This window comes from Mesoplodon mirus, assembly GCF_964341445.2.
Source record: "Mesoplodon mirus genome assembly, chromosome: 14".
NCBI classification, from domain to species: Eukaryota; Metazoa; Chordata; class Mammalia; order Artiodactyla; family Ziphiidae; genus Mesoplodon; species Mesoplodon mirus.
The window spans coordinates 23,988,251-24,005,339 of record NC_138990.1 but is presented as its reverse complement, the minus strand read 5'-3'; the positions used below and the strand labels follow the sequence as shown (position 1 = coordinate 24,005,339).

General features: G+C 51.5%; 1 protein-coding gene across 7 annotated transcripts in view; it reads right to left on the bottom strand.

The window, feature by feature from the left end:
- LIMS1 (LIM zinc finger domain containing 1) overlaps positions 1-17,089 on the bottom strand; it is a 101,142-nt gene that overhangs the window by 12,757 nt on the left and 71,296 nt on the right. For all 7 annotated transcript variants that reach the window (XM_082643098.1, XM_082643095.1, XM_082643097.1 and 4 more), the window contains one exon: positions 4,037-4,196. In XM_082643098.1, the coding sequence (XP_082499224.1) occupies positions 4,037-4,192 (156 nt within the window). In that variant the 5' untranslated portion in view covers positions 4,193-4,196. The remainder of the gene's footprint in view (positions 1-4,036; positions 4,197-17,089) is intronic.

Genomic DNA, 17,089 nt, shown 5'->3' with positions numbered 1-17,089 from the left:
GAAATGGGCCCTTGAAGCCATCCCTATGGCAACCCCCCTGCATGCCTGGGGTGTGCTCCCCCAAATGAAGACTTCTGAAAAGGGAGAGCTTCTTTTGCTAGAACAAGCTGCCTCTTTTCTAAGCATGTAGAAATGATCAGACATACTCTGGCTCGATTTCTGAGCGCAGGAGAAAGGCCGGAGGCTGAGTAAAACTCTAGGGTGTGAAATGAAGAAAAGTCAGAACGCATCAAGTTGGAAGAATCAAACTTCCATGAATACTGTCTTTCTAGGTACAACCCAGAACTGGTTTATCATAGAACAAGTCTGTAGAATAAGAAAAATTAATGCTCCAAATTCGCAGCGTTTAACAAAATGCCAAAGAAGCCTGGGACCTGCCAGGATGGGGAGGGGACCCTGGCCAAGAAAAGCCCTGCTTTTAATGGTTCTAAGTTTGGTTTGGAGTTCCGTGAAGACTCTCTTTGGGGGAAAAGAAGAATGCTGCCGCTTTAAAGAAAGCTCAGAATTTGAAACTGTGCTGATGGTCTCACCTCCAGCCACATGCAGATGTGAGAAGTCTTCCCAGGTTTCCTGTCCACCAGCCTTGCCCCCAAGGTCCAGCTTCCTGAGGAATCATGATTCCTTCCTTATTAGAGGAAATGAGGGAAGTAACCTCTTTGTAAAGTCTTCCCACTAAATCACTCACCACAAATTGGACTTTCCTGTTATGCATTTGTGATGGGGGGTGGGGGTCACATTGGGGGAATTCACACTAAGGAGAGAGAAAGGTGAGGTGTCCTGAGCGGAGCTGGGCAGGCTGCCTGGCCTCCCCCGCTCCATCCTGTCGGTAACTTTTTTGGAATCACGTCACTCTGGAACTGTTGGTTCCACTTTATTTCACAAACCATTTCCTTTGGGGAAAAATTAAGATAATCCCTTTGGAGGAAATCCTGATGTCACAAAATGAGATTTAGGAAGTGGTGTCATGGCCACACACAGTGTCAGGGCCTGGGGCCCAAATGGGTGTTTCCCCCTGGAAATGGCATTTAATCAACCGCCTATGACTTGGCCATTTTACAAACACTTCTCCACGTTATTGGAGAATGATGGGCAACACTGACAGCCCACGAAGACAGGCTTCCCTCTCGAGATTTAACCTCAACACCAAAGTAAGGATCACGAATCACACGCAGTGTTTTATTCTTATTTGATCACTGTCTTCCGATATGGATAAAGTTAAAAGATGGATAACTTTCGGGGACTTGCCTGGTGGTGCAGTGGTTAAGAATCCGCCTGCCAATGCAGGGGACACAGGTTCAAGCCCTGGTCCAGGAAGATCCCACATGCCGCGGAGCAACTAAGCCCGTGTGCCACAACTACTGAGGCTGCGCTCTAGAGCCCTCGAGCCACAAGTACTGAAGCCCACGTTCCTAGAGCCCGTGCTCCGCAACAAGAGAAGCCACCGCAATGAGAAGCCCGCGCACCGCAACAAAGAGTAGCCCCCGCTCGCCGCAACTAGAGAAAGCCCGTGTGCAGCAACAAAGACCCAACGCAGCCAAAATAAATAAATAAATAAATAAATTTATATTAAAAAAAAAGATGGATAACTTTCATAACCATTAGTAATTAAAAGTTATTTAAAATTAACATGTAGAAGTAGAATCTTTGAAAAGAGAAAACTGAATTTCAGTTTGGGGAGCCGGTTCTAGTTACTACACAGAAAGTGTGTCTTGGCTTCTGGTGAATGACGACGATATTTTCGTTACAGCTGAGTGACGAGCTGCCCAAGGATGCGTACAAGCACATCTCATTTAATTGCACTTCGCAGATAGCGTGTTTTCTACACACTGAAGGTTTGTGGCAACCCTGCTTCCCGCGAGCCTGTCGGCGCCATTTTTCCAACAGCATTATTTTTAATTAAGGTGTGTATGTTGTTTTTTAGCCATTATGCTACGGCAACTTAATAGACTACATATAGTGTAAATATAACTTTCCTATGTTCTGGGAAACCAAAAAATTCGTGCGACTCGCTTTATTGCAATACTCGCTTTCTTGGGTGGTCTGCACCTAAACCCACACTATCCGAGGTCTGCCCGTACTTATCTCCCTGTGCCAATTTACACAAGAAGGTGTATGCTTTCTTTAGGGTCTTTCTTAAGTGAGTTCTTTCTAGAAACACTTTCTAAGTACATTTTATGGCACAAGAATGCACTCTGACCGCAGTTGGATTCTTAGAGACAGACCACAAGGAGGTCTTGTTCTGTGTGGGGCTCTGCGTACACGGCCTGGGGAATGAGCCATTTAGAGCCAACCTGCTGCCAGCACAGGGAAGTTTATTACCTATGGGAAGAGGTGTTAGTGCAGCAGTCCTCAGCCGAGGGTGGCTGTGCTCCCCAGGGGAAAGCCGGCAATGTGTGTAGGTACCTCCGGTTGTCACAAGTGGGTATGTGAGGGGAGAGACTAAGGACGTTTCTAACACCCTACGACACACGGGATGCCCCACAGCAAAGCGCCATCCAGCACAGAGGGCCAGCAGTGAGAGGACGGGGACGCTGCTTGGAGCGCGTCCGGGGCTGGCTAACCGACGGGCACTGCGCATGCCGCCTGCGTCACGCTCATCACCCGGTGCTGCTGCCCAATGTGGCCGGCAGACGCCCAGCATGGGAAAGAGAAAGCGACAGAGAGGGAACAGCGGGCCATGGAAATAAGAAAAATGTTTGGGAAACAGAGCCTGCCTTTCTTCTCTGTTGCTCCCCTGGAATCTCTCTCCTAAGCCCTTTGTCATAATTACTCGTTTCAATAAAAAGATCTTAGATTTGAAAAGAGTATGTCAGGGAAAGAACACCATATCGGATATTAGAGGACCAAACTAGGTTCTAATCCCATTTATGTCACTAATCTGCTGTCAGCAAGAGCATTTCAGCCTCTCTGGGCCTCAAGGAAGAAAAGGCTTTCCAGGGTGTGGAGACCAATGTCTGCTTGGGGGCAGGCTCCCTGGAGCCCCGTAAATGTGCTCTGGGTCTGACCGCCCTGCTCCGGCTTAGGGGCCAGAGAGCCTCATGAGACCTCAGCCCCCGCCCCACCCCCTCTCCCCCTGCTCCCCTCACCCTCCTCGGCACCCAGGGCAGCCCCACCCTCCGGCTGTGGGTCACTAGGTCCCCTCTTCCACTCAGCCCCCCAAACTGTCCCTGCCGTTCCCAGCCCGAAAGCCATCGCCCTTCACGGAAAGAGAGATTCTCGTTCCAATTGCACGGGTTTCTGTCGTAGGGAACGTGTGTTTCTGGGACACAGCAGGAGCTGGAAAAATGCGTTTGAGTGAATAACATGGTGTTCCCTGAGCTGTGTCCCGACACGCTGTGCCGCAGGCTGGCCGGGAGCTTCCCTCCCAGGGGCACTGTTTCTATGGGAAAATGCTGTCGAGTTGGCCAACAATTGACTTACTAATGACCTTTAAAAACCACCGTTCCTTCCTCAGGAATGGCCTGTAAAACAGAAAAAGTTTAAAATCTGCTTGGTAGAAGGAGAAGGAGAAATCAAACAGTGGCCATCTCTGGGTATCACATAACTCTACGTATACGTATCATCACATAGAGAGACATGCAAATGCGTAAGGAGGTGATCACACACGCGCGCACGCACACACACTCTGTCGTCCTCGCTCACAGCTCGGGGTCATCCCTAGACCAGCCCCCCGAAAGCAGACGTGAGAAGGGGGTTCCAGGACTGGTCGGAATGAACACAAGCGAGCGCGGGCCACGTGGTGACACCACAGGATCAGGGAGAACAAGTGTTGGGGAAGAAGAGGAGACACAGAGAAGAGCTGGATACAGAGGGGGTGCCCCCTTCCCCCCCAAACAAGAGCCCCTTTAGGACACAGGTGCTGGGAGTCGTGGGGCAAGAGGAAGAGGGCCGTGCTGGGGCGGGGCGGGGGGCACCTGCAGGGCCGGCAGGCGAGCCCCAGGGACCCGCCAGCGTCACTGCCCAGGGCCACCCCCGCCCTTGGGCACCGCCTGTAGCTGCCGCCCCCCACCCCCCACCCCCCACCCCGGGCACACACCTCGTAGAAGAGGCCCTCGGGGAACTGCTGGAAGCACTGGGCGCACACGAAGCACTGCTCGTGGTACAGCTCGCCGTTGCTGTTGACGATCTTCTCGGCGGGCGCGAAGCCTCCCCGGCAGCGCTCACAGCTGGCGTTGGCCAGGGCGTTGGCCATGTTGCTGCAACACACAAGGAACACAGGTCAAGGACGGCGGCCCTTCCCGGGAGCTCAGTCTGAGGCCACAACAATCATATCTTGTCCATAAAGCCCGTTTCCCGCTTGCGACCCAAGGTCTCAACCCCACCCAGCGTCCGGGGTGCAGACCCTCTGGTTCACGGACATTCCTGCATCCCCTGCCAAATGCCCACGAGCGCACCCACACCGCCTTCCAGGAGGCAGGGATGCAGGGGGCACCGAGAGCCGCCTCAAGGGCTGAGCTGACAGCCTGACAAGCGGCCTCACTAAGTCCCCCTCACGTGGGTCCGGACACGCTGAAGGCCCGGCCAGACACAGGCCCCCTCGCACCCGCCGTGAGGGCTGCCGAAAGCAGCTTCAGTAGTTCTACAACCCGCCAGACGCCTCAGCCCTATAATCCAATTGGGAAGACAAATGTTGAACACTAATATTACAAAACGTGTCTTAAAAGCACAGAATTTTCCACTCTGAAGATCATTTTACAGATGGTGAAGTGCAGGTTCAGAGACGAACGAGCCCAACCTTGCAAAGCTGTCCAGCTCACGGGAGACACAGGCCCAGAATCCAGGTCCCCCGCCCACGAGTCACAACCAGATGATGGTGTCACGTCAAATGCTCGAGAGGACGTGAGAGGACCCTCTACGAGACCCCGGCTGGTGAGTCCAGGCCGGGGTCCCCCTGAACCCCAGCACACGCAGGTGCTTGCAGTAAAGGCCCACATCCCACCCAACCCTGTGCAGCCTGGAGGAAAAGCATCCAGTCAAGCCCGTGACCAGACCACTGCTTACTCTGAATCTCACATAAAGGAACGGCCTCCAGGTGGGAAGGTCCCCAGGCAGAGCAGGCACTGGCCCAGCCAGCTTCGTGGTTTGCAAGTTTATTTTCGGATATCCAGACCCCACTCAGAGCATACGCTCTGCTCTGTGGCCGGCCCCGGGGCAGCTTCTGTCCACCCAGACACCCAGTCAGCCCACCTGGGGAAGTCATCGCCGACGTCCTCCGAACCTTCCCAGACCCCCAAGCGGCAGGTGGGCGGGGGTCCATCCCGCAGGCAGACGGGCTGCCCCGTCCCATCACAGCCTACATCTCGCTGTTTCCTTAGCAAGGTTGGCACGGCGCATGCTTCACCCCCGCCTACCCCAGCGGAAGACAACCCCGCCCTCTTCCCCCAAAGCTCTCAACCAGCAGTATCCTGCCCTGTGGTATTCACACTCCACCAGAAGTGCCATGTTCACAACCCCACACCAAGCAAAACTCAATTAAAACGCCACCAGAAAAGGAAGGAAGGGAGGCAGCCTCACTGCTTGTGGCAAACCTGACCTGAGTCTCATACTAAATTGAATTTTCTACTTTGTCACTGCAAAATTACTGTGCATCAGGGAGAAAAACCCATCAACTCCCTTCGTCACCTGGCTTTGCCATAAGCCAGATGAACGGCGGTAGTTTTATCAAAACTCTGGAAAGGCTTGTTGCCCCCCTTCTCCAAAGGGGGGGCCAGCATCCACAGGCGTCCCTCGACAAAGTGTGCTCAGCCCACAGCTGCCCCCATGGGCCTAGGACCATTTTGAGGATGAAGTAAGAAAAAGTATATAAAACCACTTTGGAAACCAGAAGATGCTACTCAAATACGAAGCATTATTATTACTTTAAAACTTTCTCAAGAGTCACCAAATTCTCAATGATTTTAGTAGAACCCCAAGAGAGCTACAAAAGGAGAAATCCTGGAACATCCTGACTCATGATTTCCTAGATCAGTGACCCTCTCGGGGTGGAAATGTCCTCTCTTTTCCCACATCTCTGTGGGAGGCCACATTTTCTTTATAAATTTCATGTGAAACAACATATTGCAGCAGGATGAATGCAGGTGAAACAGTTTTATCAAGACAGACGTTAATGAGATTTGCAAAAACGTAATACAATGCCACTCTTCCCCCCAAGTTTTCTCATTTTGGAAACATTTTTTATAAAAACTTAATTAATATTAATATGTATTAATATTATTAATGTGTGATGAGCTTATTGTTATTTTAAATGAACCAATAAATACTTAAATTTTTTCTCAGTTTTATTTTCTAATACAGTAAATGCTGATAAAACAAAAGCTCTTTGGAGACCTCAATATTGTTTTAAGAATGTAAACGGGTCCCAAGATCAAAATGTTTATCATTGACCTATTTATACTCATTACACTATAGGCCGTTTACATTCAAGTTCAAATACTCAAATAGTTAGAAAACAGATAGACACATTATACAAACAAGTTTTCCCCACACACAGGAAAAATAAAGTAGTTTTAGAGATAAAGTAATATGTATTTTTGAAGAAGTACTCATTTTAATAACAAGCAGGAAAAGAAAAGAAACAGAACATTACAGGAGACTTCCAGGAACACAACCAACCAACCAATAGTCTCACCCACCTACTCAACTGTTTACATTATTTCCCTTCCTCTCTTGTCTCTGACCCTCTGGCACTGTTTTTTTGTTTGTTTGTTTGTTTGTTTTTAATAGGCTGTATTTAGAGCTGTTTTAGGTTTACAGCAAAACTGAGTGGAAGATACAGAGAGTTCCCATACATCCCCGACCCTGCAGGCACAGTGTCCCCGATGGCCAACATCCCCTGGATGGGAAACTGACACACACATTCTTTCCACACTGACTGTCACAGTTAACACAGATGATAGAAGCTACTTATTAAAAGTCAGGGATGATAGAGCTGTCACTTGGTTAGTTATAATCAATAGGCTAATTTTTCAGAAAAGGATTTCCACGTCGGGAAACGTACACCTCGGGGAACAGAAAAGCCTTCGTAACTGTCGGGTCAGAATTGCTTTGGCCGACCTGCTTCCACACATCAGCTGCACACAGAAAACCTGCCGACCTCGAGCTTTCCCTTGTTCAAGTGCCTCGTTTATCAAAGCATGCGAAACAAAACCTCGAGCATTAAAGTGCAGAAATGTAAACCCTAAAAGCGTCTTGACAGTTTACCAAGTATTTTGGTTACAGTGTAATTATAGTCGCCCAATTAGTCTTAAACAGAGCTCCTCAGGAGATGTGAAGAGAAGCAACATCTGTTGCAAAAGCGCACGGAAGGGATGGGTGGAAACAGAATCAGGCCCATTAAATGCTCCTTCCAGCTAATGACTCCCTGGAGGCCCCGGGCGCTCCCCGCTCCCAACAGGGAAACCTCAGGGCTGCATGGGCAGCCACTGAAGGCAGCGCTCTCCTCCTCCTTTCCTGCATTTCGTCCTGGACGCCCCCTCCACCCCGGGAGGCCCCACTGAAGGTGGGGTGATGTCAAAGCCCAAGGCAGGGAACTCAAGCCCCAGGAGAGGGCTGGGAGCGGCACTCACAATTTGATGTAGAAGTCACAAAACTCCTTGTAGACCCTGACGTCGCTGTGCCTGCGCTGCAGCCTGGACACGGCCCTCTCATCCTGGCCGCAGGGCGCCCGGTGTTCCCCGTTACAGGCCGCTGGGGGGACCTCCTCGCCCTCCGGGATGGCAGCGGGGCACGGGCCCGGGAGTGCCATCGCAGAGCAGAACGGGGGACTGGAGGGGTATGGACGGAGGCACAACACCCAGGCGGAGTCCCGGTCACTCCCCTCTCCGCTCCCACACTTCAGCGGCTCCAAGGTCGCACCGGCCCCTTCACATTAAGAGCTCCGGGCAAGGCAGTTGTGCCCGAGACGGTGTGGATTCGCTTAGGGTCTGGAAGCTCCAGGAACTTTCCCCGCACACACGCGACCAGCTGTGGGGCAGCCCGGCCGCCCTTGGGGGGGATGGAACAGCTGTGCAGGGGTTGCAGGCATGAACCCTGCTCTGTGACTCTGGCGCAGTGACAGCTCAGTCCCAGGCTCAGCAGGGGAGGAGCCGGCGTCCAGTTACAACTCCTTCCGTTTGGCCCCAGCTGAGCCTGTAACCAAGGCAGCCAGTCCTTCTGGGTCTTTATCACGGATAAAAGATAAAGGATAAAGGATGCTGCGCTGCAGGCTCGCTGTGCTCCTTGCACACCACTGTCGGCTCCAGTGCACCAGGGTCAGCAGTGAAGTGATGAGGACACGGTGCCCCGGGGCAGTGAGAGGGGCCCAGTCTCTCCAAACCGACCTCCCGGCACCCCTGTGCCTCCCACCAGACCAAGGGGAACAGGTGGGAATCTAACAAATACAACAGACTAGTGAACACAACAAAAAGGAAGCAGACTCACAGATGCAGAGAACAGACCAGTGGTTTCCAGTGGGGAGAGGGAAGCGGGGAGGGGCAGAGGGTTAAGAGACACAGACTACTACGTATAAAACAAATAAGCTACAAGGCTATACTGCACAGCACAGGGAATACAGCCAATATCTTCTAATAACTATAAATGGAGTATAACCTTTAAAAATGGTGACTCACTATATTGTACACCTGTAACTTAAACAATATTGTACAACTATACTTCAATTTTAAAACATCAAGAAAATAAAATCATTTTTTAAAAATTAAAAAAAATTTAAACCTACATGGTTATATAAGATGCTGAAATTATATTTAGTGGGTTTTTTTCAAAATAAAATTTAGTGCTCTAATCAAGCAAAAAGAAAAAAAGAAAACCTAGGGAGCAGGTGAAAGGCACACTGACTGACAGAGCAGGTCACACGAGACAGAAGGGCCATGAAATCATCAGCCAACAGACAAAACACGTCTGAGACGTCCGCAGCGTGACGGCCAGAACTGTAAACGGCGTTCCTAGGTGCTCACTGCCGTGTTCCGAGGAGGTACAGGTGGGGAAACCGGGGCACAAAGAGGCTGGATAACCAGTAAGTAGGTGGTGGAGTCGAGATTTAAACCCAGGTGGTCTGATCCCAGAGATGAGATGCTAACTCTGTGGGAAAACAGTTCCACGTAATTACTGGGGAGCAAGACAGGTTATCTAGAAAGGCTGGGGAGTGCATACCAAATGGGGCAGGAGGCAGAAAATGAGACATGCTCTCCCAACTCTGAACCCTAAGGATCTCAGGGTACAGGTCAGGATGGCCCCGGCCCAGAGCCTGCAGGGGATGGAGCAAGAGGTTCGCCATCGTTAAACAGGAAAGAAACAGCCTCATGGTTAAAAAATGTTTGTTTCCAGTGACCATGTGGAATAGAGAGGGAAGGAGACAGCTGGTGTGGAGAGACACACACTCAGACACACACTGACACACACTCAGACACACACTGACACACAGACACACTGACACACAGACACACATAGACACGCAGACACACACTGACACACAGACACACACAGACACAAAGATGCGTGACAGGTACTTGTTGGTGAGTGAAAGGGGCTAATCATCCATCTACCTGGTCTGGAAAACCATGAAAATCAGCTGCTGTTGGCACATCTAAAAACGTAACCAATTATCTCATTCCCTCCACAACGACTAGTCCCATCTCTACGAGACAGGAAAGCAGGACTGTGGAGAAGCTGATGGTTCCTGAACACACGACGCAATGAAGTCTCTCATCCAGCAAGGAATTAAAGATAATGTGAAGGACCTGCAATCACACTTTAAACTTTTTATTTTGACATAATTATAGTCACAGGAAGTTACAAAGATTGTACAGAGAAGACCTTTGTACCCTTCACACAGCTTCCCAATGACTGCATCTTACATACAATCAAAACCAGGACTCTGATGCCAGCGCGATGTGTGTACAGGTCTGTGTCACCTTGCCACACCTTGTAGATTCGTGTAACCGCCACCTCCATGCAGACCTGGAGCTTTTCCATCCCCACAAAGACCTCTCTCACGTGCCCTCTGATGGTCACACCCACCCTCCAGCAACACACTAGTCCGTTTTCCATCCACATAACTGTAAGTTAGAGAATGTTTTTGCTGTGGACTGAATCTCTGTGTCCCCAGAATTCATACTGACAGCCTAATCCCAAGGCAACGGGATCTGGAGATGGCCCTGTGGGGTGTCAGCAGGGTCGAATGAGGTCATGAGGGAGGGGCGTTAATCCCCCAGGATGGGGTCAGAGACACCCAGGCGAGAAGACAGCTAGAGACAGCCGCCCACCAGCCAGGACGTGGGCCCTCAGCAGACAGGATCCGCTGGAGCCTTGATCTTGAGTTTCCCAGGCCCCAGAACCTTGAGAAACAAACCCTTCCTTAAGCCATGCAGCTATGGCATTTTTGTTACAGCAGCCCGAGCCGACTAAGACAGCTGCGTAGAGGGAATCACGCAGCCTGTGACTGTCTGAGACTGGCCTTTTCCACTCAGCAAATGCCTGTGAGACCCACCAAGTTGCCACATATGTGGATTCCCTGTTCTTTTCACTGCTGAGTAGTATTCTGTGGTGTGCACACACCACAGCTTGTCTAACCATCACCCACTGGAGGACACTTCAGTAGCTTCCGGTTTGGGGCTGTTCTGAATCCAGCTGTGGGAAAGTTTCTGGGTGAATATAAGGTTTAATTTCTCTGGGATAAATGTTCCAGGGCGAGATTGCTGAGTTGTATGAGAAGGATACGTTTAGTTTTTTGAGAAGCTGCCAAGCTGTTTTCTAGAGTGGCTGTACCATTGTACATGCCACCAGCAAAGCATGAGAGATTCAATTCCTCCACACCCTCGCCAGCATTTGGTGTTATCTTTATTTATTTTAGCTGTTCTAATAGGTGTGCAGTCCCAATTTTATTATGCACATGTATTAAGTTCACATATACGCAGATAAGTACAAAAAGGAAGTCAGAAATGTCACTCCACCACACAATCGTACTGACAGAAGGGAAAAAGAGTAATACATGTTATTTGGGGAAAAAATTCAAACGCTACAGAGATGTATAGAATGAACAGTAAGGTGTCACACTATTTACTTTGTGTTTGTCCTACGAATCTCAACTGTGCCTTTGATGAACTAAAGCGCTCACTAAAGAATGACTTGAGGGCCTCCCTGGTGGCGCAGTGGTTGAGAGTCCGCCTGCCGATGCAGGGGATACGGGTTCGTGCCCCGGTCTGGGAGGATCCCATATGCCGCGGAGCGGCTGGGCCCGTGAGCCATGGCCGCTGGGCCTGCGCATCCGGAGCCTGTGCTCCGCAACGGGAGAGGCCACAACAGTGAGAGGCCCGCATACCGCAAAAAAAAAAAAAAAAAAAAAAAGAATGACTTGATTCTTGATCACCAAGGCAGAGAGTTGAGGTTGCGATTAGGGCAAATCTGGTCTGTTGTGTGTTTTGTTTCCCCGGCGCCCTGAATGCAGCCAGGCTCGCCAATCTCTCCACGGACAGAGCCGCCAGAGGCTGTGCCTGGACAGGAAACACGTCCCAACCCTCCTCCCCACCAGCTACTAACTGTTCCACACCCTCCACGAGGTCCTTCTTCTCAGACTGTGCTGCAAACTTAGTAAAGAGTCCCTCCGCTCTTGAAGCTCTGCTGTTTCGGGAACACTGTGTGAAGGCGAAGCAGGAGGAGACCCTCCTTTCTCCCGGTTTCCTCTCCTTCCAGCTGGAACTGTGCTGACGAGGGCGCACAGTCGCCCCAGAGAGACTGACCTGCCACCGGAGTCCAAGCCCCAGGTGCCCTCTGCCCATCAGCACAAGGGCACCGCAGCCGATGCCGAGGGGTAGACGAGGCTCCGTCTGCTTACATTTCTGCCGCCTCTCATTCTTTCCTCCTTTCATTTTTTTCATCACCGAGGTGTAGCCTGACTGGGAGCTGGGTCGAGGGCAGGCTGAGGTTGGAAGGGAGGACATGGAAGAGCCGTGGGCCCTTCATCACACATCTCCCCCTACCGGCCCCATCCCAGGAGCTGGTTCTCGCAGAGAAGCTCTCAGGGCAGATGGGAGTCCCTGTGCCTTCCACACGCCCCTCATGCTCAAACGACATGGGAGCGAGAGGTGAGGCTGCAGAGCCGCCGGCTGATGGGGAGGGCTGGACGGATGGTCGCCTCGGCCCCAAGGGCGTCCCAGGGGGGCGGGGGGGCACCCGGCCTCGGCAGCCCTTCGGCTGGGGTCTCAGCTTCTTAAAAAGTAACTGCTCAAGTAACTTCCTTACATCACACGTGTCACATCTGAACATACGGACCTTCTGCTACGTGCTCACCATTCTACACACCTAACCGGTACGTAAGAGGCGCCCACTCAGCACACAGGCGCGTCCGCGTGTGGCAGGAGCTGCCCGGGGATGCACGTGTGCCCTCCACTGCTTATGCAGGTGACGAGCGCCTTTCTCCCCGGGCCCTGGAGCCGAGGGCAGAGCCGTGACTACGTGGCATCCACTGGTCAGGGCACCACACGCCCAAAGGGCTGCACAGGACAGTCGGCTGGTCCCTCGCGTCCCCATCCAGCCATGCGGGGTGGACCTCAAAGACGCGTGTAAGGGCTTCCCCGGTGGCACAGTGGTTGAGAGTCCGCCTGCCGATGCAGGGGACACGGGTTCGTGCCCCAGTCCGGGAAGATCCCACATGCCGTGGAGTGGCTGGGCCCGTGAGCCATGGCCGCTGAGCCTGCGCGTCCGGAGCCTGTGCTCCGCAATGGGAGAGGCCACAGCAGTGGGAGGCCCGTGTACCGCAAAAAAAAAAAAAAAAAAAAAGATGAGTGTAATTTATCCAAGAGGGCAAAGGGTAATCTGAGGCCAAATAAACACCATCGCTCAATTTTCATAGCCAGGCATTTTGTTACTTTTAACCCATTTTTGGCACTTAATAATGTCACTCTTAGAAATGCAAACAATCCTTTTAGACTGTGATCGTAACCATGAGAAAAACATTTATCTGAACTCCCTTGACTGAAATCACTACGGGCCATACAGCGCAGCAGAACAGCCCCTGAAGCAGGTGAGAAGCTGTTTTATAAAATATCCCAAAGCCATTTTTTTCTGAACAGTGGGCCTGTAAGGTGGTTTCCTGGGTCCTGGGTTCCCAAAGGTTCTTCCCGAGAGTTTCCATCACCGGCTCAGGCCTCCTCCTCACCAAGGCTGACCTGGATCTCCGGGGGATCCCCCAGGGCAGGCCTGGACCCCAGACATCCATCCAGAGTGGAGAGACTTATTGTATGCTGGGCAGCGGCTCAGTCCTTTAGGGTCACTGTAACCAAACACCACCGACCAGGTGGCTTCTACACAACAGAAATTCATGTCTCACGGTCCTGGTGGCTGGAAGCCCGAGACCAAGGCACCAGCGCGGCCGTGTGGGGTGAGGACTCTCCCGTTCCCCTGGGTCCTGGCCGGCACCTCCTCGCTGAGCCCACACACAGTGCAGGGGCAGGGGCTCTGTGCATCCCGTTCACAAGACCTTCACCCCGCCCCCTGACCTCATCCCCTTTTAACACCACATCGTGGGTTAGGACTTCTGTACATGAATTGAGTGGCTGCGCAAACATTCAGACCAGAGCAGGCAGGATCTGGGACCCTGGCTGAGTGTGCCTGACTGCGTGTTAGATGCCAAACCACACGCAGCACATCTGCTGTTGAGCTGACCACTCCCGTGTCCTGCACAGAAGGCTTCAGGTCCATCAACCCAGCTAACGCCATGATTTCAGCCAGAACAAATTCCGCCCCTGAGGAAACACCCTGCCCAAGACAAATAAACTGCTCAGAGGCGACAGACCAAGAAAGGGCAGCTATTTCCACCAGCTCAAACATTGAGTGTAAGCCTGAGCATGGTTGGCAAAGTCAAAAACGCAACTTTTTAATAACTGGTACCTTTTAAATTCAAATTCCCTCAAATAGCAACAACTGAATTACATGCATCACTACCAAATATTTCATCTACGTTTTAAAAAAAATTTTTATTGGAGTATCACTGATTTACAACGTTGTGTTAGTTTCAGGGGTACAGCAAAGTGAATCAGTTATACATATACATAGATCCACTGTTTTTTAGATTCTTTTCCCGCATAGGTCATTACAAAGTACTGAGTAGAGTTTGCTGTGCTCTACAGCAGGTCCTCATCTACGTGGCTGAACATGTTGACTGTAAAGAGTGGGCCCTGACATAGGAAATGTGCTGTTAATGCTGCCCCTGTCACACAGGCAGAGTCGCTGTGTGGATGTGACCCCAGCACCTGGCAGGAGCTTCTCCAACCTCTACCCACAGGAACCCGGGGCGTTCGGAGTGTAGGGATGGCAAACCAACTATTTTCACTGTTTCTCTATTTCACTCAAATGGAAAACCTACTCTGATTTTCCTCTCCTATTAAAACAAAACAGTCGTGACATGCAGTAAAGATACTGGTGCTGGAAAGGTCCTTCTCATATCCCCGTCCAGCACAAATGCCCCGTTCCCTCCAATGGACGGGAGGGACAGGGTACTGCTGCTACCATGACGTCTGCCCTGTCCGTCAAACTGTTCCCAGCTCCTGGCTGCAAAGAAGGAAATCATCCACCGCGACGGGCCAGAGTGAAGAGACTAGGCTGCACACCTCCTCCAACCAAGTGGAAATGAGGAAGCTGCACACCTGTCACCTGCTGTGCAGGCCCAGCCCGGGCAGCAGAGGGACGGGGAAGCGTGGAAGGCGTCTTCACACACGGAGGTTTGGGGAAGTCACTCTGGCTTACACACAAGTTAACTCAAACTTTATGCCCGTGTATGGCCTATCAAGCATACGCCGTACGTCTGCTTTCATTATTAAAGAAAAGTGCACAGTGACCAGAAGTAAAGAACGTCCTTGTTAATATAAAAATGAAATGCCCCCCTTCCCGGGACGCCAGTGCTGGTCCTCCTTGGATGATAAGCCTCCCTCCCCAGGTGCCAAGGCCACGCTGACTCACTGTGTGTGTGCTGGTCTGTTTTTTTTTTTTTTTTTGCTGTACGCGGGCCTCTCACTGTTGTGGCCTCTCCCGTTGCGGAGCACAGGCTCCGGACGTGCAGGCTCAGCGGCCGTGGCTCACGGGCCCAGCCGCTCTGCGGCATGTGGGATCTTCCTGGACCGGGGCACGAACCCATGTCCCCTGCATTGGCAGGCGGACTGTCAACCACTGCACCACCAGGGAAGCCCTGGTCTGTTGTTTTTAAACCTTGAAGGAATGCATCCCTGGCTTGTTTAATGTTCTTTGTTCTGAGAGACATAAAACTGTGCTGAAAACCCTGCTTCTCCAGAGCAGTTCCTCAGGTTACCTGAGAGGCTGTCTTCCGGGCTAGAGTCCTCTCAGTTTGGCTCAGACAAACGCCCCAAACTCTTTTCTATTCCTATTCTAGACTGTTTATTGATTATTTCCATCAACAGGAGCAAAAGGCAAAATCTTTAATAGCAGGAAACTGGCGAATGATGTGTGCAGTGGGCAGCCCCGCGTGCAGGGACACGGGGCACCGGGACAGGAGGGCCAGACTGCACAGTTTTGTGGGGTGAGCTAGACTCCCTGACACCGTCGGCCCAAACACGGTGCAGCTTGTTACAGAAAGTGTACAAAAGGCAGAGAAGACTCACTATATTCCTGCCACACACAGAGGTCTGGGGAAGTCTTTATATCTTTATAAGTCTTTATATGAAGAAGGACTTTACTTCCGGTCAGTGTGCACTTTTCTTTAATAATTAAAACAGGTGTACGGCGTATGCCTGATAGGCCACAAACAGGCGTAAAATTTGAGTTAACTCGTGTATAAGCCAGAGGGACGCCCCCAGACCTCCGTGTGTGGAGACAGCCTGATAATATCCGATCCCTTTTCTTGTGAAAATCCACACACACTCGAGAGGGCTGTTGTCACGTGGTTGTTTACAATCGCCTTTACTGGTGACGATCAAATACTGCCAGCACTGAGGACACCATCCAAGAGGACAGGGACACTCCAGGCCCTTTCTCCAGAGCTTTCCCAGAGCTTCCAGCCCTCTGAGGCCCGCCCGGTGCTCAGATCCTCCTGTGAAGCTCCTCTGACATTCCGCCTGTGCTGACCGGCGGCCCGGGAGCCATGGGATTTGGGAAGATCTAACCCTGCTCCACCCTGCAGAGGGACCAGCGCCGCAGACACACTCTGCCACCGGCCCCATCACGCTCCTCCATCTCCCAACAGTTGGACCAGCCCTGTGTGAAGTCGAAGGGGACGGGATGGGCCAGCTGGTGGGCAGACTGCCGCCCTCCCCCGGGACTGCATGACTCCATCTAAGGGTCTCACTCACCACCTCAGCCTGGTTTCATCCCCTCAGTAAAGAAACTGCCCCCACCCCCCAAACTGTCATCACGGCTGGAATCTGGAACTGGGCTCCCAGGTTCCCTCCCACTGGGTCCCCACAGTCACTCAAACAAGCAGGGTTAGGTCAGCTTGAAGAACATGCTCAGAATTCCTCTTACAGGCTGGGCCGTTTTCTCTGCGTGTTTAGCCGTCTCCATGGGAAAACGCCCCTGGAGCAGCCCTCCCCTCTCAGGTCACTTCTGCCTGGCATTCATACTGTGATCCACAAACACACCATCTCACCCCGAAACATCCTTTTTAAGGGATCTATTGTGTCCTGACCCAAAGAGACAAACTTGAGAGGGTCTCGTATTTCAAATACAAAAGGGCAGCGTTTTTAGCAAGAGTGTGGACTCCAGAGAAAGCCCGGTTTACGAGGAAATCCCTGCAGTGTGTCCACGAGCCCTTTTACGGCCATGGTGGCCACCGGTGCCACTTGCTTTCTGGCTCTCCGTTAGGTCCTTATTTTAGTTCTGACTCAGCCGGGAAGGCTCCCTGAAAGCTGACCTTCAGCAGACCTTCGGGGGAGGAAGCCAGCCCAGTTATCTTGTGACCGTGACCGAGCTAATTGTGAGGTCTGCCCTCCTCAAGGAAAAAAACCGTGAGAATTTCAGGACAAAGGACAGAAAGAAACATTTCATTCAAGTGAAAACAACCCTTTCAAATTTTAATCTACCTGTCTCACTGCTTTTCTTTTAAACAAAGAACATGTTTTCATGTATGTTTTAGCACATTAAGCAACAT